This window comes from Pseudochaenichthys georgianus, unplaced genomic scaffold (assembly GCF_902827115.2).
Source record: "Pseudochaenichthys georgianus unplaced genomic scaffold, fPseGeo1.2 scaffold_360_arrow_ctg1, whole genome shotgun sequence".
In the NCBI taxonomy this organism is placed as follows: Eukaryota; Metazoa; Chordata; class Actinopteri; order Perciformes; family Channichthyidae; genus Pseudochaenichthys; species Pseudochaenichthys georgianus.
Window position 1 is genome coordinate 20,022 of NW_027262961.1, and position 19,979 is coordinate 40,000.

Consider the following 19,979-nt stretch of genomic DNA (forward strand, 5'->3'; position numbering starts at 1 on the left):
TAGCCTGTTGGCTAACTCTGGAGCATTTACAGGAATGTCAATCAATGTGCAGCGTCCCTGACAAATAAATATATAAATACATAAATAAATAAGCTCTAATCTCAATAACCAGACCCCCCCCCCCCCTACCTCACCCACCTGATCCCCCCCTACACCCCCCCCCCCCGAGACAGAGCCTTCTCCATCGCTGCCCCCACCCTCTGGGGGGACAGAGCCTTCTCCATCGCTAACACACACACCATCACTAACACACACACCATCACTAACACACACACCGTCACTAACACACACACCGTCACTAACACACACACCGTCACACACACACACCGTCACACACACACACCGTCACACACACACACCGTCACACACACACACCGCCACTAACACACACCACCGTCACTAACACACACCGTCACACACACACACCGTCACACTAACACACACACCGTCACTAACACACACCACCCCACTAACACACACCGTCACTAACACACACCCCCACTAACACACACCGTCACACACACACACCCACTAACACACACACACTCACTAACACACACACCGTCACACACACACACCGTCACTAACACACACCGTCACTAACACACACACCGTCACTAACACACACACCGTCACTAACACACACCGTCACTAACACACACACCGTCACTAACACACACACCGTCTCTAACACACACCGTCACTAACACACACACTAACACACACACCGTCACTAACACACACACCGTCACTAACACACACCGTCACTAACACACACACACTGTCACTAACACACACACACCCACTCACACACACACACACACACACACACACACACACACACACACACACCCCGTCACTAACACACACCGTCACTAACACACACACCCGCCACTAACACACACACCGTCACTAACACACACACACACACACACCGCCACTAACACACACACCGTCACTAACACACAGGGAGAGGTGGGTGGTTGTCTAACCCTTCAATCGACAGAGGGTCTAAGGACAGAGGGTCTGAGGACAGAGGGTCTGAGGACAGAGGGTCTAAGGACAGAGGGTCTGAGGACAGAGGGTCTGAGGACAGAGGGTCTAAGGACAGAGGGTCTAAGGACAGAGGGTCTGAGGACAGAGGGTCTAAGGACAGAGGGTCTAAGGACAGAGGTTTTAAGGACAGAGGGTCTAAGGACAGAGGGTCTAAGGACAGAGGGTCTAAGGACAGAGGGTCTGAGGACAGAGGTTTCCGGGTCGGCGATACAGCGAGAACAAGCGAAACTCATCCTGAGCACACACACACTCACAGCCGAAGTGAAAACAATAAGTGTGGCTTGATATCGAGAAAGAAAAAGTTTTCTAACGCTGTGAGAATCTGAGGAGAGCGTTTCTCCACCTTCCCAGCTCGTCTGTTACCCACCAGGAAGCTCCATGCACGTCAAAGGGACTCCCTGTTGGTTGAACATGTACGCTAAAGGTCCTGGTGTGTGAGGAGCTCCACTGATTGGTCCATTTTGGTTCCGGGAAGAGGAATGTCCAACGAGGCGTTCTGGGGCAGCAGTCGGGTCTTCTCTGAGTCAGAGCTTTACTCGCTACAGGGTGCACTTTGAGGGTCTTTGACTGCAGACCGTCCACATGCAGAAGCTTCAGAACACGAGGGGGCGGGTCAGAACCAGAAGAGCACGACATGGACCTTTAACATCTGTTTATATGATTGAAGTTTAAATAAGTAGATGCATGCTTCCTCCTGTATGGTGACTCTGTGGTCTCCTATCTTCGGTAACCGGGTCAGGATTCTTAGAAGGAAAACGTCCTGTTGGGTGTTTTAAATGTATTTTTAAAGAGCTTGGCGACTCACCCACAACACGAGATCTAGATTGAGTAATACGTCTACAGGTTAGAGGAATAATACCTTAAAGTTGACTTGTCTCAAAACCCACCGTCGACAGTCGAGCCTCCTGATGACGCATCCTGAGAGGAACGTGGACTTTTTCATCTACAGAACCATGATTCCACAGGCCCTTTTTCTGATCCCATAGATACAACACTTCCACAGACTGATACATATATAACATCTCCTCACCATCGGCCTCCCGTCGGTCCATCTGAAGTCTCTCTCGAACATCTTGTCGCTCAGACCGAGCCACTGGTAGTCACTGCCCATACCTGAGAGAGAAACACACCGTCTTTTAATCACTGTTTCATTAGGATCCTCCTTTAGCATTAGCATTAGCCATTGTTCCTGGGGTCAACACCACACACACACACACACACACACACACACACACACACACACACACACACACACACACACACACACACACACACACACACACACACACACACACACACACACACACACACACACGCACGCACGCACGCACACACACACACACATACACGCACACACACGCACGCAGCTGTGTGCTAGCTGTGGTTTGTGTGCTATCTGTGGTCTGTATGCTAGCTGTGGTTTGTGTGCTAGCTGTGGTTTGTGTGCTAGCTGTGGTTTGTGTGCTAGCTGTGGTTTGTGTGCTAGCTGTGGTTTGTGTGCTAGCTGTGGTTTGTGTGCTAGCTGTGGTTTGTGTGCTAGCTGTGGTTTGTGTGCTAGCTGTGGTTTGTGTGCTAGCTGTGGTTTGTGTGCTAGCTGTGGTTTGTGCGCTAGCTGTGGTTTTTGGTTTGTGTGCTCGCTGTGGTTTGTGTGTTAGCTGTGGTCTGTGTGCTAGCTGTGGTTTGTGTGCTAGCTGTGGTTTGTGTGCTAGCTGTGGTTTGTGTGCTAGCTGTGGTTTGTGCGCTAGCTGTGGTTTTTGGTTTGTGTGCTAGCTGTGGTTTGTGTGTTAGCTGTGGTCTGTGTGCTAGCTGTGGTCTGTGTGCTAGCTGTGGTTTGTGCGCTAGCTGTGGTTTTTGGTTGTGTGCTAGCTGTGGTTTGTGTGTTAGCTGTGGTCTGTGTGCTAGCTGTGGTTTGTGTGCTAGCTGTGGTCTGTGTGCTAGCTGTGGTTTGTGTGCTAGCTGTGGTCTGTGTGCTAGCTGTGGTTTGTGTGCTAGCTGTGGTCTGTGTGCTAGCTGTGGTTTGTGTGCTAGCTGTGGTCTGTGTGCTAGCTGTGGTTTGTGTGCTAGCTGTGGTTTGTGTGCTAGCTGTGGTTTGTGTGCTAGCTGTGGTTTGTGCGCTAGCTGTGGTTTTTGGTTTGTGTGCTAGCTGTGGTTTGTGTGTTAGCTGTGGTCTGTGTGCTAGCTGTGGTTTGTGTGCTAGCTGTGGTCTGTGTGCTAGCTGTGGTTTGTGTGCTAGCTGTGGTCTGTGTGCTAGCTGTGGTTTGTGTGCTAGCTGTGGTCTGTGTGCTAGCTGTGGTTTGTGTGTTAGCTGTGGTGAATAACCAGGAGAGAAGTCAGAGGAAACGTTCAAGGCTGAGCTGTGATTTAAGGACCGGCTCGAGTCCATTTCATCCCCGCTTCCCAGATGAACGCAGACACGGTTTACATGTTGCTCAAGCTTTGATTGTGTATGGAAACTCTGTGTTTATCTGACCAACACTCATCACTGGATCAGAGCGCAGATTGAGTGGCTGCTTTCCAAACACTCTTCTCAAAGTGCTCTTTCCTGTAAAACATCAGCAACGCTTTACAGGATAAGTGCTTTTAAATTTAGACATTTACTCACTTACGGAGTTTAGTGTATCAATGGCAGGACCAAATGGAAGTCATTAGAGACAGTTTGTCAACTATGTGGGTCCCAGACTGGGAGTGTAGGCACTCAAATCCAATCTGTAGGGCCAAGCATCATGGGAGGTATTGCAAAGACATGTCGTTCATTATCGACCCACTGTACGTAAGGAAGGTAGGAATGATAGAAAAAGCTTCGAGCTATATGAGTACCATATTATTAGATACCATCTTAGTTTAGCTCGTTAGCTACTAACATTGGCTAATTATCAGTTAACTCAAAGTTACATTTGAGGCTAATGGGAATGTCATAAGTTATTTTCTTAGTCTGCTAATTAATTAACGGTCGGGCTACAGCAGGGGTGTCAAACTCAAGGCCCGGGGGCCAAATCCGGCCCGCGACTTCATTTCATGCAGCCCCTCAAGAGATTGCAAAGAATATTATACGGTTACATGCCGATTTACAGAAGCACGTTGCCCATAAACTACATATCCCACAATGCATCTCAAATTTGACTTTTTTCTCAGAATTTGACTTTTTTTCTCAGAACAAGTTTTTTTCTCAGAATTTGACTTATTTTCTTCAAAATGTTCATTTTTTCTTAGAAATTGCCTTTTTCTCATAATTAGATCTTTTAAAAATCATTTTGTAACATTCTCAGTGAAGAGACTTGCAATGATTTGCCCTAGACTTCTGCTTTCAGACGTAGTTAATTATGAAGTTATTACCCTATCCGATGATAATCCAATGCAGAGGCAATGATGTAATATAATACATTATTTTATATATATGATATATTTATATATGTATTTTTATATAGTCTTAAAGTTACAACCGGCCCTTTGAGTGCAACCATAATGCTGATGTGGCCCGCGAAGAAATTGAGTTTGACACCCCTGGGCTACAGTAAGAGTCAGAGCTTCGCCAAAGTAAGAAGGACTCATCCTCTGGGGAACATGAACGTCTGAACCAAATTTCATGAGATCTACCCCATAGTTGATGAGATACTTTGGTTTGAACCAAAGTGATTGAGTGTTGGACCCTAAAGATGGACATTGCCATTCAGCCAAGCCACTACTAAGGCTACACATGTTCTTCTGATGCATTGGATGTTAAACAGGGTTTTACTGAGTCTTAATTTCTTGGGATTAGAGACTGAGTTAAAAGGTAGAGCGTTTAGCCTACATGCTAGCACAGAGAGACGTTGTTTAAATGCCTCCTCGTGGACTTACGGTTGACGTAGATCTGCTCCTCTGAGGACAGGATGCTGGTCAGGTGGGCTCCGTGCAGACGGCACTCTCTCTCTGCTGCGTCCCACGTCCGCCGGTGAGTGAAGTATTTATAGCAGTGAGACTGAAACTTCTCCCAGCCGAACCCACACAGCTCGGTGTCTGCAGAGAGGGGAAACATACAGAGTTAGAGAACTGGGAATGCATTGATTATAACTGGGTATTTTGGTCCACTATATTATATCTATTGAAGCCAGATGAAGCCAATCAGCGTGCATGACGGAATAACATTTCTTGACATGACTTTCTACAACCTATAAGAATGAAAGACCATTCAAACATGTAGAGTAGTCCTCTTAAAACGTCTGGCTGGACACAATCCCGCTTTGTGGCAGATTAAAGACATTTCTGAAGTATATATATGGATATATAAAAGTAACAGGCAACGACAACAGAGATTCTAAATCTTGTAGGTCAGGTTTGAATGCACCGAGAGCAGGGGGGTCAGACTCAAACACTCAGTGGGACAACATTAAAAATGGGTGCTAGTGGAGGGCCGGACTGGTTCAATGTTTATTGCAGAACTTATTGAAATGAACTTATTGCACATATTAAACCTGGAGCTAACAAAGCTTAAACTATTGCCTATAAAAACAACATTAAATAATCAGCTGCTTTCATTTCTCACGGCTCTATCTGCAGCTTCTCCAGAGTCACTTCTGATGAGTACATTTCCCCACAGGCCGACAACAGCTTCAACAGAACTATTCCCTCAGAGAGAAACAAACATGCCCTGCTGTCCTGAGAGGAAGTGCAGAAGGAAGCATCCTTTGAACTCAGTGTGCTGCTCTGAGATGCTAGCTCAGATACTTGGCGTCTCATCAGGGTGCAAGGTCATCAATGTTTGGGGTCCGGCTCTGAGCGGAGGAGACCCTCAGGATGGAGGGAAGGTGCGATATACCGGAGGCCAGATCTAATAGGAATTAGAAATTATCCTGCGGGCCGAAATTAAATCCACCAAGGGCCTGATTTGGCCCCCGGGCCTCGAGTTTGACACATGTGCTCTAGAGTAACCAGCTAGAAAACGCTCAAAAGAGGTATCGATATCGAGGTCCAAACAGATCCACTCGTCCATAAGTTATAGCACAGTTCAGAGTCTTTACCTAGATTCCATATCTCCAACTTGATAATGTATCAAATGTGCGCAAAAAATAAAACAAGTGGAAACATCAAGACGGCAAGAAGGGCCAGAATCCCGGGAGTCGTCAAATAAACCTTTTAAAATGCAGAAATATGCTTTTTTCCTTCCTGCTTTGGCAGCTTCACAAAATGAATGATTTACTTCTCATCGAACTCGGTCGTCCAGTTCTCAGACCAACAGAGACGAGGTCCAGCTGTGGGACAATGAGCTCAGCAACACACAGTCGGACTTCATCAACCTCCACAACCCTCCAGTTGTCTGCAGGTCACACACACACACACACACACACACACACACACACACACTCACACACACACATTTGGTTTAATGTACGACGACTGTAAGCCATACAATCAGTTCGGTGCTTTGTGCGACGCGGCCGCAAACAATGGAGGTTTTGTATCGGCGACTTCGGTGCCAATGAAGACGAGATGGAAAGTGGCCGTTGGGTTTTCGCTATCGCCAACCCGCCATTTCTTATTAAGGCCTCTGTGAAGCACCTGGAGGCTCAATAAGTTGAGGACATGAATAGCAGGAGAGTCCGATGGCCGTATTCAGTTCCCTGACTCGATGACACACAGCTGCGAGAGCTCTGTGGCAAAAATAATGGAGCAATTATCTGATTTATACTCCGTCTCTCCACTGGCAGGAAGTGACAAAAGGACAGCTGTGTGTGTGTGTGTGTGTGTGTGTATGTGTGTGTGTGTGTGTTTAGGTCAGGGGATTTCCCCGTTCACTCCGCCCTCACACGATGCAATGACCTCAGAGGAAAACACGGCAATAAAGGGTTCAAAATAAAACATATATCTTTCGTTGTGCATATTTTTCCATGTACACACACACACACACACACACACACACACACACACACACACACACACACACACACACACACACACACACACACACACACACACACACACACACACACACACACACACACACACACACACACACACACACACACACACACACACACAAAAAGGTGTACATTCGATTCACCAATAAAGACGGTAATTATATTTTAGGGCATCGGTAATGATTACGAAATATACATAATATATCCACTCTGACAAAGGCCGTGTGTTGCGTGCATCGCTGCAGGGATTTCTGTTTTACTTGTAAACGTTAAAAACTTTAAGACTTTAAGAAAATGTATTTTATCGGTGAAGAAATATTTGAGTACTTCTAATAAAAGTTACTAAAAGTCAGATCAATAATCATAAGCGACTGATAAGCTGACTTAAAGTTCAAGGTGTACCAGTTGATGCTAAAACAGCCGTTTCTTCAACGTTGGGAACCACACCTCGCTGTAAAGAAAGCATGTGAACTTTCTCTTCGTAGACGTCGACAAATCTTATTTATCTTTAAAGAATATTAAGAGAGACATCGACTTGGTCTTTTTCTTGGAAAATAGTAATCCTAGGAGCATGCCTGAGCCCTGATTAGTTGCTGAGTAATGACAGAGGAATTGGACGAGAAGCTGGAACTAATCTGCAGAGGAGCCAACGCCCTGCGTCCGAAAACAGCTGGGAACGAGGACTGCAAACTGCATTAAGTTGCACCTGTGAGAGTTATACAGAGATGGCCAAAGTACACACATCCTTTCCTCAAGTAGAAGTACAGATACTCGTGTTTAAAAATACTCTGGTGAAAGTAGAAGTACTGACTAAACTTCTTTACTCAAGTCAAAGTAAAGAGGCTTTGAAGTGTACTTCAGTAAAAAGTACCCATAACTAGCAGCTGCTTTAAAGAGTACCTGACCTCCCTTTATATTAATAGAACAATAATGTCATTGTTAGCTAATACATGTTTGTTTGTTGAGAAGTAGAAAGTAAAGGTATTTGAGTTCAACATGTGAGAAGTAGAAAGTACAGGTATTTGAGTTCAACATGTGAGAAGTAGAAAGTACAGGTATTTGAGTTCAACATGTAAGAAGTAGAAAGTACAGGTATTTGAGTTCAACATGTGAGAAGTAGAAAGTACAGGTATTTGAGTTCAACATGTAAGAAGTAGAAAGTACAGGTATTTGTGTTCAACATGTGAGAAGTAGAAAGTTCAGGTATTTGGGTTCAACATGTGAGAAGTAGAAAGTACAGGTATTTGGGTTCAACATGTGAGAAGTAGAAAGTACAGGTATTTGAGTTCAACATGTAAGAAGTAGAAAGTACAGGTATTTGGGTTCAACATGTAAGAAGTAGAAAGTACAGGTATTTGAGTTCAACATGTGAGAAGTAGAAAGTTCAGGTATTTGGGTTCAACATGTGAGAAGTAGAAAGTACAGGTATTTGGGTTCAACATGTGAGAAGTAGAAAGTACAGGTATTTGAGTTCAACATGTAAGAAGTAGAAAGTACAGGTATTTGGGTTCAACATGTAAGAAGTAGAAAGTACAGGTATTTGAGTTCAACATGTGAGAAGTAGAAAGTACAGGTATTTGAGTTCAACATGTGAGAAGTAGAAAGTACAGGTATTTGAGTTCAACATGTAAGAAGTAGAAAGTACAGGTATTTGGGTTCAACATGTAAGAAGTAGAAAGTACAGGTATTTGAGTTCAACATGTGAGAAGTAGAAAGTACAGGTATTTGAGTTCAACATGTGAGAAGTAGAAAGTACAGGTATTTGAGTTCAACATGTAAGAAGTAGAAAGTACAGGTATTTGAGTTCAACATGTAAGAAGTAGAAAGTACAGGTATTTGAGTTCAACATGTGAGAAGTAGAAAGTACAGGTATTTGAGTTCAACATGTGAGAAGTAGAAAGTACAGGTATCTGAGTTCAACATGTAAGAAGTAGAAAGTACAGGTATTTGAGTTCAACATGTGAGAAGTAGAAAGTACAGGTATCTGAGTTCAACATGTAAGAAGTAGAAAGTACAGGTATTTGAGTTCAACATGTGAGAAGTAGAAAGTACAGGTATCTGAGTTCAACATGTAAGAAGTAGAAAGTACAGGTATTTGAGTTCAACATGTGAGAAGTAGAAAGTACAGGTATTTGAGTTCAACATGTAAGAAGTAGAAAGTACAGGTATTTGAGTTCAACATGTGAGAAGTAGAAAGTACAGGTATTTGAGTTCAACATGTGAGAAGTAGAAAGTACAGGTATTTGAGTTCAACATGTAAGAAGTAGAAAGTACAGGTATTTGAGTTCAACATGTAAGAAGTAGAAAGTACAGGTATTTGAGTTCAACATGTGAGAAGTAGAAAGTACAGGTATTTGGGTTCAACATGTAAGAAGTAGAAAGTACAGGTATTTGAGTTCAACATGTGAGAAGTAGAAAGTACAGGTATCTGAGTTCAACATGTAAGAAGTAGAAAGTACAGGTATTTGAGTTCAACATGTGAGAAGTAGAAAGTACAGGTATTTGTGTTCAACATGTAAGAAGTAGAAAGTACAGGTATTTGAGTTCAACATGTAAGAAGTAGAAAGTACAGGTATTTGAGTTCAACATGTGAGAAGTAGAAAGTACAAGTATTTGAGTTCAACATGTGAGAAGTAGAAAGTACAAGTATTTGTGTTCAACATGTGAGAAGTATAAAGTACAGGTATTTGAGTTCAACATGAGAGAAGTAGAAAGTACAGGTATTTGGGTTCAAAGTGTAAGAAGTCAAAGAAAAAAGTCGCCGTGTAAAGTACTGATACCAGAAACATGTACTTAAGTACTCAGGTGAGGCTCACCTTGCTGGCAGAGCTCTCCGGAGTAGCTGGGCAGACAGAGGCAGGTGAACGAGGCGACTCCATCCAGACAGGTGGCTCCGTTCAGACAGGGGTTCGACTGGCACTCATCGCCATCTGCAGACACACAACACCAGCCGTTACCTTCCATCTGTCAGCGCGGGTCGATGTGGTTAGTTTAAATACATAAGCATGGCTCTGTGTGTGTGCATACCTGCTTCACAGAGCGGCCCGGCGAATCCAGGTGCACACACACACACATTCTGGGTGTTTCGTCTGTAGCAGCTGCCGCCGTTCTGACACACATTGGTCGTGCATGGCAGGAGATCTACATGGACACAGAAAAAGTCCAAGAAAGACAGTTTTTCGATCAACTCATGAATTTTGATTTTGAGGAGCTCAGGTCAGAAGCATTTCATCGCCCTTTCTACACTGTAGCTGAAGTGCATACGACAACGAAGCCTTTGCATTTGAATTGAAATAAGCTGCTGTAAAGTTAACACCAATAAGCAGGTCCACGTACCTCTCACGTCCACAGGGTGAGCGTTCACCGGCCGCTCCGTGGTCCGGATCGCTTCTGCTTTCGGGGGCCGAACCTCCAGCAGAACAGGGGCCGACTCTTTATCGTAATCCACAAAGTTATCCTCTGGTAGAGGGGTGGCAGCGGGGTCAGGGGTCAGAGCCCACTCAGGGACGGAGTGGGTGAGACGATCGAAAGTGTACAAGGGCTGCGTGGAGCTCGTGGTGGTCTGCTTCGTCTTGGAGGCGTGGTCTTCAGGGGTCGTGGACGAAGACTTGGACGTAAGATCTGCATGTTTCTTATCATCTGTGGTGGGCGGCTTCGTCTGCGAATACTTGGTGGTGGTTGGGTCGTGGTCTTCAGGGGTCGTGGACGAAGACTTGGACGTAAGATCTGCATGTTTCTTATCTTCTGTGGTGGTCTGCTTCGTCTGCGAATACTTGGTGGTGGTTGGGTCGTGGTCTTCAGGGGTCGTGGACTGAAGACTTGGACGTAAGATCTGGATGTTTCTTATCTTCTGTGGTGGTCTGCTTCGTCTGCGAATACTTGGTGGTGGTTGGGTCGTGGTCTTCAGGGGTCGTGGATGAAGACTTGGACGTAAGATCTGGATGTTTCTTATCTTCTGTGGTGGTCTGCTTCGTCTGCGAATACTTGGTGGTGGTTGGGTCGTGGTCTTCAGGGGTCGTGGACGAAGACTTGGACGTAAGATCTGGATGTTTCTTATCTTCTGTGGTGGTCTGCTTCGTCTGCGAATACTTGGTGGTGGTTGGGTCGTGGTCTTCAGGGGTCGTGGATGAAGACTTGGACGTAAGATCTGCATGTTTCTTATCTTCTGTGGTGGGCGGCTTCGTCTGCGAATACTTGGTGGTGGTTGGGTCGTGGTCTTCAGGGGTCGTGGACGAAGACTTGGACGTAAGATCTGCATGTTTCTTATCTTCTGTGGTGGTCTGCTTCGTCTGCGAATACTTGGTGGTGGTTGGGTCGTGGTCTTCAGGGGTCGTGGACGAAGACTTGGACGTAAGATCTGGATGTTTCTTATCTTCTGTGGTGGTCTGCTTCGTCTGCGAATTGAGAATCAGAATCAGAATCAGGTTTATTACCAGGTAGGTTGACACGTACGAGAAATTTGACTTGATTGACAATAAAATACAATACAAAGGCGCTTTATTGTATACATTTTAAACATAGTATTGCCAAAGCATTCCTCACAAGGCGTTATAACAGAATAGAACAAACAGAAACATAAATGTCAACAAGTACATGTGGCACAACAGCATAACACAATGCCAGTATATATTAGTATATCATTAAAAAGTGTGTCTGTGTGTGTGTGTGTGTGTGTGTGTGTGTGTGTGTGTGTGTGTGTGTGTGTGTGTGTATGTGTGTGTGGTCACTCACTGCTCCTGAGGTTGTGGCAGGTACAAAAGTATTCTGCTGCTTGGTGGTGGTTGGGGTTTGGTTTTCAGGCGTTGTGGATGAAGACTTTGAGGTGAGATGTTTGTTATCGTTTGTGGTGGACTGTTTCGGGGTGGTAACTTCTGAGGTCGTGTCCTTTCTGTTTGTGGTTCGGTCTGCAAAAGTCACGGCTGCAACATGTGGTAAAACGGTAGCTGTGACCTCTGAAAGGGGGTCAAAAGGACCACCCTTTTCCCCAGTAACTTCCCCCTCTCCGGACATCTGTTCCGCACCTGATCCTGCATCTGTCACCACGTCTACAGCCGGTAAAACCAAAGGAGCTTCTCCGTCCACAGGTTGAGGTTTCTGGGTAGAATGCATCTCCGGTGGGTCTTGTCCTGAAGATTCGTCTTCTCCCGATGCGGACCCTTCGGAGTCCTCGATGTCGGTCTTTGCGGTTGTCGTTTTCTGTGATTGTGGATCTGGGATTGAAGTAGTAGGAGGCTCCGTCCCGCCGATTTCCGTCTCATCCGTCACGCCTCGAGATTGGCTTCCCAATGATGAAACGTCGTCCGCGGATCCTTCCTGAGAGTCGTCATCGGTGCCGCGACTTGCCGATCCTTCTGTATCGTCGAAGGTTGAAACGCCTTTAGTGGGAGGCTGGGGAACAGCAAAGGGGGAAGATGGTGTTGAGGTTGCTGGAGATGAGACGGGGAGCTTCTGTTTGAACGTGGAGGTGGATCTTGTTGCCGTCTGATCGCCTGGTTCTTGGGTTTTGACGTCAGAATCCACGGATGCATCGCTGCTGTCCTTTGTTGGTGTTTCTTCACTTGGGGTCTCCTCTATTGGTGTTTCTTCACTTGGTATTTCTATGGTGTAGTCAAAAGGAGACAAGTTCTCGTTCTCTGTCCCTTCTACATGGTCCACCTCGTTCACCTGAACAGGTGTGGCCGTCTCGAACTGATCTCCTCTGGCTTCCTCTGGCAGCTCAGACTCAAATTTCACCTGAAAGCATCCGAAAATACAGATGATTAAAAACATGGGTCTTAGTACTCTAATGCAGTGGTTCCCAAACTTGTTGTGCCCAAGGCACCAAAGGACAAGTAAAAATCTCAAGGCACACCTATTGTGCAAAATAGCCCTTATAACACGTGTTATCACTGATATCATGTAAAATATCTGTAAATGTGCATAATTATTTACTAATGCCAAATAAAATGTGACAAAGACAACTATATTACTCATGAAATATTTATTAACGAAATATTTCAGAAATTAATTTGAAACGTTATCAAATTAGGCTTCATCAAAGCAGCAACACACTCATTTAAACCAGACAGGTCACAACATTAAAAATGAGACAAAGGAAATTCAGCACAGAGAACTGTCAATGCAAGGAAGCTGCATTGTCCATGGTCCTGAACTACAAATTATAAATGTAACATTTCAGCAGAGATGGGGTCGTTACTAAAAAAAAGTAATATATTACATATTACTTTAAAAAAGTTACTTTACTCGTTACTTTACTCGCAGGGCCGGCCCGCCCCTCCCTGCAAGCAGATCACGCAGATTGCTAAAGTTTCAAATGTTCTCTTTAGTTCAGTTTCCATTGTCGCATAAGACTGATCCAGATCCTGAATGTTTTCCTATCTGACCGTGGCTGTCCTCTGTCTCCTGCTATCTGACCGTGGCTGTCCTCTGTCTCCTGCTATCTGTATATTTTGCGCAGTCTATCTCTGCTCACGCTGTTGCGTCGGCGTGTTCTCCTGCGTGTTGGCCATGTGTTGCACTGGAACCAGACACCGCAAAGACTTCAGCCGAGCACGTACGAACTGCGCATGCGTGAGTGGCAATAACTCTCTTACCAGCAGGTGGCGGTAGTGTGTATTCGTCATTCAAAACAGGCAACAACCGGAAGACAGAGAAGAAGAACAGACTGTGATATAAACAAACAACAAATGGCGTGTGCGGTCGCTCCACCTCAGCATGTGTTCTTTGCAGGTGCTTGTTGAGGTTGGACGTGGTGTTTACAGCAGTGGATAACAGCTTCTGGCCCGGACACAGTTTGCACCGCACCGTCACATTCCTGTCTATTCTTCGGATGAACTCAAAGTAATGGGCATACCTCCACCCCTCGAGTTATCGCTGACTCAGCCATGTTTATGCAGCACTGCACGCGGAGATGTGGACGCGCAAATCGCGCAGATTACGTACATATAAACCTACAAAGTACTGATATAGTAAATTACATTTTTTAAATTTTTGTGTAGTTGTATATTGCAATAATAACGTATGGTTGTCACAAAATCCCACGGCACACCCGGACTTGCCTCACATGCCAAAGATTTTGCCGCCGCTCACGAAGTTGCTGCCGGAGCCTGAGAAACTCCTTCGGCGGTCATACGATGGCTTAAGACGCCCTCACGAACGGCCCGATGTTACTACGATCACAGCCGAATTTGAACGTTTCCTTTATCGTGTGTCCATCGGGTTGTTTCATTGCACAACAAAATCACGTAAACATATCATGTAAACAACCCAATTTGTGTTCTGTGAAACTAAAAAGGATATAATATATTATTTTGAAGGCGAGTTGACAGGAAGTTGTTGTTGCTATGGAAACAACATGATGGAGAAAACGTAATATCTTCTACATATAAAGACGGAGAAAGTAAAGAACAAAGTCTAAAGATATCAGTACTGTATCATAGTACTGTAACATAATTGTTTTTGGTACTTTCGTTGCAGTTGTATGTCTTAAATGTAATGTAAATGTTGCCTTTGTGTGTGGTTCGGGGCCATCTTCGTGTGAAATTCACAATTCCATATTCGTGTGTCCATCGGGTGTGAATTTCGGGACAGTGTGACAGGGGCTTAACAGGAACACGGTATGGGCTCTGCAGAGTTTAAGGGCTTGTTAGTGGATCAGAAACGGTGCTGCCGTAAAGTTGTTGTTGTCGCAGTTCCAGCCGTCGGTGCGCCGTGCAACGGAGTTTTTATTTTTCTTAGCGGAAGAAATACGATAATTTTTAGGTCAATAAAATCATTTCAATTAATATTGGGAGTCGAGTCGTTACTTTGTTTAGTATCTGGCCGTGTGATAAGTGATAACGTGCAGCGACTTGGTCATAAGGGGGAAAAGAACATCAAGATCCGCCTGACTGATACGTAAACGCCAGGATAGCTAATCTCCCCGCACCATTTTCCTCTGGTGTCGGAATGTCTCGTGATGTTCTTAAAAAACAAAACACCATTTAATTTCGGGTTAAAATGTGTTGTAACTGCGTTAGTGAGAATTGTAACGGGTAGTATATTACCCAAATGTCATTAGTAATGCGTTACATTACTTCGTTACAGCAAAAAGTAATACATTACTGTAACTCTGTTTTATAACACGTTAAACCCAACACGGCCCTGTATCAAGATTTATGCAAAACAAGTTGAATTTTTTTTTGCGAGATTTAGCACAAAAAAAACGCTTCTGGGTCATTTTGGTGATTTGACCTATCTCTGGCCCCCCTTGGTCGATTTTGATGATTGACATATCTTTTTAACCGTTAGAGCCAATGGAATCGAGGGGAAGTTCCACATACACACACACAGGTTACCAAATAAGGAGTCAGAGTGACACGTAGCCAGAATACCCAAAACAGGAAGCTGTCATACACTCTGGAAGCTATCATTAGCAGCTAATATGAAAACTCCGTTTTTGACATAAAAATTGAATTATGGACTATCAATAATTGTTTCAAAGTGACAGACACATTGGATTAAGCTATTGATGAACCTTCAGCGGCGTTTTTCTCGTTTTAATGCCATTGAACACGACTTTTGATCAGAAATGCAGCAACAGGTTAGCTGTGTTTTGCTACCTAAAGCTACGTTGTATGTTGTCTGGTTTTGCTTCCCCTGTCGCGAGCTCTGATCGCTCAGTGATGATACTTATATTTCTAGAATCTGTGGAATCTCAGCTTGCTAGCAAAGTTCTGTGCTAAGTGCGTTAGCATTTTTTTGCTCAGGGCTCATTTAGACGCTTCTTGTGAGACTTGTGTTCTGTTTCGGTAAACATTGTTCATATCGTCAGTTAGCTGAGTTTCTTCCCGTTAAGTGAGTATGACACATTCATCGTTTATTACATCTTAAGAAGCCCTGAGACACAGTTTCGTGAAAAAAAAGCCCGATAAGCGTAACAGGTTAACTATATTTTGATGATAATACTTTTCTGCTTATTCTTGAGGAATATTTTGAATGCAGGACTTTCACTGTAACAGAGTATTCCTACACTCTGGTACTTCTACTTTTACTCAACTACAAGATCTGAGTACTTCTACTTTGACTCAAGTACAAGATCTGAGTACTTCTACTTTTACTCAACTACAAAATCTGAGTACTTCTACTTTGACTCAAGTACAAGATCTGAGTACTTCTACTTTGACTCAAGTAGACGACCTGAGTACTTCTACTTTTACTCAACTATAAGATCTGAGTACTTCTACTTTGACTCAAGTAGACGATCTGAGTACTTCTACTTTTACTCAAGAATAAGATCTGAGTACTTCTATTTTGACTCAAGTAGACGATCTGAGTACTTCTACTTTTACTCAACTATAAGATCTGAGTACTTCTACATTGACTCAAGTAGACGATCTGAGTACTTCTACTTTTACTCAACTACAAGATCTGAGTACTTCTACTTTGACTCAAGTACAATATCTGAGTACTTCTACTTTGACTCAAGTACAAGATCTGAGTACTTCTACTTTTACTCAACTACAAGATCTGAGTACTTCTACTTTGACTCAAGTAGACGATCTGAGTACTTCTACTTTTACTCAACTACAAGATCTGAGTACTTCTACTTTGACTCAAGTACACGACCTGAGTACTTCTACTTTGACTCAAGTACAAGATCTGAGTACTTCTACTTTGACTCAAGTAGACGATCTGAGTACTTCTACTTTGACTCAAGTACACGATCTGAGTACTTCTTCCTCCTCTGGACAATACCTGATGTTTTCCGTTGATGAATCTGACGGTTGGAGGCAGGTTGATGGGAGAAACGTCGAAGGGATGGGAGTCTCCGCTGCCCTGCCCACCTTCACCGCTCATCTGAGAGAAGTGTGTGATCTGATTGAGCTGAGACTGAGGCCGGCTCAAGATGTTCAGGATGTCGTCCACTGGAAAACAACAGGACACGGACATATGAGTACAAAACGCAGATAATAAAGAGGTATGTCTTGCTCTAGTAGCGAAACAGAGACGACCCAGAGATAATTCATGTACCAACATTTGTGTAGCTTTATATATTCCATTGACAGGGTTTGACACTTTCCCCTGATTGATATTATGTAAACTGAGTACCTTTGAGTGTTGATCGACCACAAAACAAGCCACGCTTAGTTTTGGACATTTTAGAGACAAAAACGGTTTATTACAAAGATCAGCGATAGTGAAAACAACCATTTGGTGCAGCACTACACTCAAACAAAGCAGCTGTATCGTAACTTGGCCAAACCAAATGAATAATATCATGATTTTAATCGTAAAAATCCAATTAAAAAGTCACAAGTTTCCTCGATTCAAGAAATGTTTCTGAACCTTGACAAGCCAATACAGTTTTCGGCTTCCAGAGACTGGTCCCATGCCTGTTGCATCCATGGAGGCAATAAAACAAATACAGACAAAAGTAGGGACTGTGTTTGAGAAGTTGTTAGTTACGGCTATTCAGGCAGCTCCCTGGAGAAAAGACAATTAGGGTCAAACATTGGTGGTTTGTTTGGCTCTTTCTTCGCAACACAAAGCCCTTTAGAGGAGGCTAATCGCCCCATGGGACCACCAGCGTGCCTTTGTGAGAAAGAGAAAGAAGGTGAAGTGAAAGAGTATTTGCTCTGAGATATCTGACTATTCATGAGGCTGCGTTTCCCGCCTGGAGACTCTGGGATGTGTTTACAATACGCTGAGCGGGGGGCACGAATGACTTCATCGCTTTTTCCACATCTGGCTCTGCTAAGTGTGTGTGTGTGTGTGTGTGTGTGAGAGTCTGTCAGCATGCAAGGCCTGTAGCTGTTTCCTAAGAAGACAACAAACCAAACCAAATCCGAAGTCCTCAACAGAACAGAAACAAAAATTGAGGTCAAGCAGAAAGATAAATTATCTCCATGACAGCTTAATCCGTCAAATGGGGAAGTATAAGTGGGGGAGGGGAACTACGTCAAAGTAAACGTGATGGACATATTAATATAGAGTAGTTTTGGAAAGACATGTCAAACAGAAGACTCTTAGGGTGAGGGTTGGACTGTTGGGAAAAACTGGTTACTGTCCGCCCTATTTCTACATTAATGACACGACGTCTCAGAATCCCACAGCATCGATACTGATGTTTAAAGAACCCGTATTAACGTCATGGTCAATGTGTTAAACCAGTGGGTAGTTAACTGTCAATCATATCAGACGTTGGCCATACCATTTACCACTTTGTTTGCAGTAAAAAAACAACATGGGTGGCAATCAGCAGCAGTTATACATTTGGTGAAAACGCGAAGGAATTGAGGAATAGATTTCCAGAAGTGAGTGGAACATTTTAAGATAGGGATGTCCCGATCACCTTTTTTTGCTCCCGATCCGATTCCGATCATTTGATTTTGACAATCTGCCGATACCGATTTTTCCCGATCCGATCTTTATGCAATGCATTAAGAGAAAAAAAAGGTAACAGATAACGGCTGGTCATCCAACGCGATGAATTCAGCTATCTTGGCTGTTATCTGTTCTGGGGCAGTTTCTCTTTCCTTTTGAAAGTCTCTGAAAGTGTCGGTTGTTTCAGTGCCGTTACCCGAGTGGCCGCTGTGTACTCGCTGTGTTGTTGTTGGTGTTTGTTTCTCAGGTGGCGTGTTAGATTGGTCGTGTTGAACGTAGCTCTGTTCTTTCCACCACCTTGCAAACATTGCATCTGGCTGTTACACTGCCTTCGCTTTCAATTTTATAATACTTCCAAACTCCTGACATTTTATCTGTTCCGACTCCCGAGTCACCAGCTGGACGTAGCCTCTCGTTAGCTTGCTGCTGCTATGAGACACTGCGCCCACTCTGTTGCCAGATTTCAGAGGAATAAGCAACCAGGTCTGAAAACAAGCCCAAAGAAAGCAACACATACATGATGTTGAGTCATTTTAAACCAAAACTAAGTCCTCAGGATGACTTTAAGACGTGAACATGGTCATTTTTGTTTTGTAACATTAAATTAAAAAAAAAAAAAAAAAAAAAATCCCGATCCCCGATTTTTTGAAAATCACGTGATCGGCTCCGATCCCCGATCTCGTGATCGGATCGGGACATCTCTACTTTAAGAAGTTAGTATTGTACAATGCCATGTCTCATATGCGGCTGCTGCAACACAACCACTTCCCAGATTGGGATCAATAAAGTACTATCTTGTGTTATCTCTTATCTTAAGTATGACAGTAGTGGATTAAGTTTTCCTCGAACTCACCTGATTGGTTTCTGTCCTTCATGTTGACGATGATGAGATGGATGGACGTATTGCCTGAAGAGGATTCCCTGTCCACAGGAATGGCCAACGAATGGTCGAGCTCAAACGTGGATGTAGTTCCTGGGGTGACGTCCTCTTTAAAAACAACAGCGGGTTGCTGACCCCCCTCTCCGGCGCTGGCTGGTACGTTTGGTTCAGGGGTGAGGGTCTCTGGAAGAAGATGCAATGGTCTCTGGGTGGTTTCTGGGGTGATTTCCAGAAGAGAACTTGATCTTTCTGGGGTGATGTCTGGAAGAGAACTTGGTCTCGATGTGATGTCTGGAAGAGAACTTGGTCTCGATGTGGTTTCTGGAAGAGAACTTGGTCTTGATGTGGTGTCTGGAAGAGAACTTGGTCTTGATGTGGTTTCTGGGGTGATTTCAAGAAGAGAACTTGATCTTTCTGGGGTGATTTCAAGAAGAGAACTTGATCTTTCTGGGGTGATTTCAAGAAGAGAACTTGATCTTTCTGGGGTGATTTCAAGAAGAGAACTTGATCTTTCTGGGGTGATTTCAAGAAGGGAACTTGGTCTCGTTGTGGTTTCCTCCCACCCTTGTCCCGGGGTCACCATCGCCCCACTGTAGCTTTCCTCGCTGCTTCCTCCCTCCCCACTTCCACTGCCGGACCCCACTCTGCCTCCCTCCTCCCCCCCCCCGTGGGAGATATCGAGTTGTGGACGCTGCAAGCGGGTGGTCGGTAACGGAGGCAGCTTCATGGGGGGCAAAGTGTCTCCTCTAGCTGGTAACGCCTCTAATATGTTGGGGTTGAAAAGT

The 19,979-nt window shown here is 44.3% G+C and overlaps 1 protein-coding gene across 1 annotated transcript in view; it reads right to left on the reverse strand.

The window, feature by feature from the left end:
- vcanb (versican b) overlaps positions 1-19,979 on the reverse strand; it is a 53,986-nt gene that overhangs the window by 7,064 nt on the left and 26,943 nt on the right. Inside the window, exons 9-16 of the mRNA XM_071202373.1 lie at positions 19,168-19,979; positions 16,686-16,855; positions 11,959-12,683; positions 10,287-11,344; positions 9,978-10,091; positions 9,767-9,880; positions 4,894-5,052; positions 2,087-2,169 (exon numbers count right to left, since the gene is read on the reverse strand). The exon at positions 19,168-19,979 is cut by the window's right edge and continues 331 nt beyond it. Coding sequence (XP_071058474.1) covers positions 2,087-2,169; positions 4,894-5,052; positions 9,767-9,880; positions 9,978-10,091; positions 10,287-11,344; positions 11,959-12,683; positions 16,686-16,855; positions 19,168-19,979 — 3,235 coding nt within the window. The remainder of the gene's footprint in view (positions 1-2,086; positions 2,170-4,893; positions 5,053-9,766; positions 9,881-9,977; positions 10,092-10,286; positions 11,345-11,958; positions 12,684-16,685; positions 16,856-19,167) is intronic.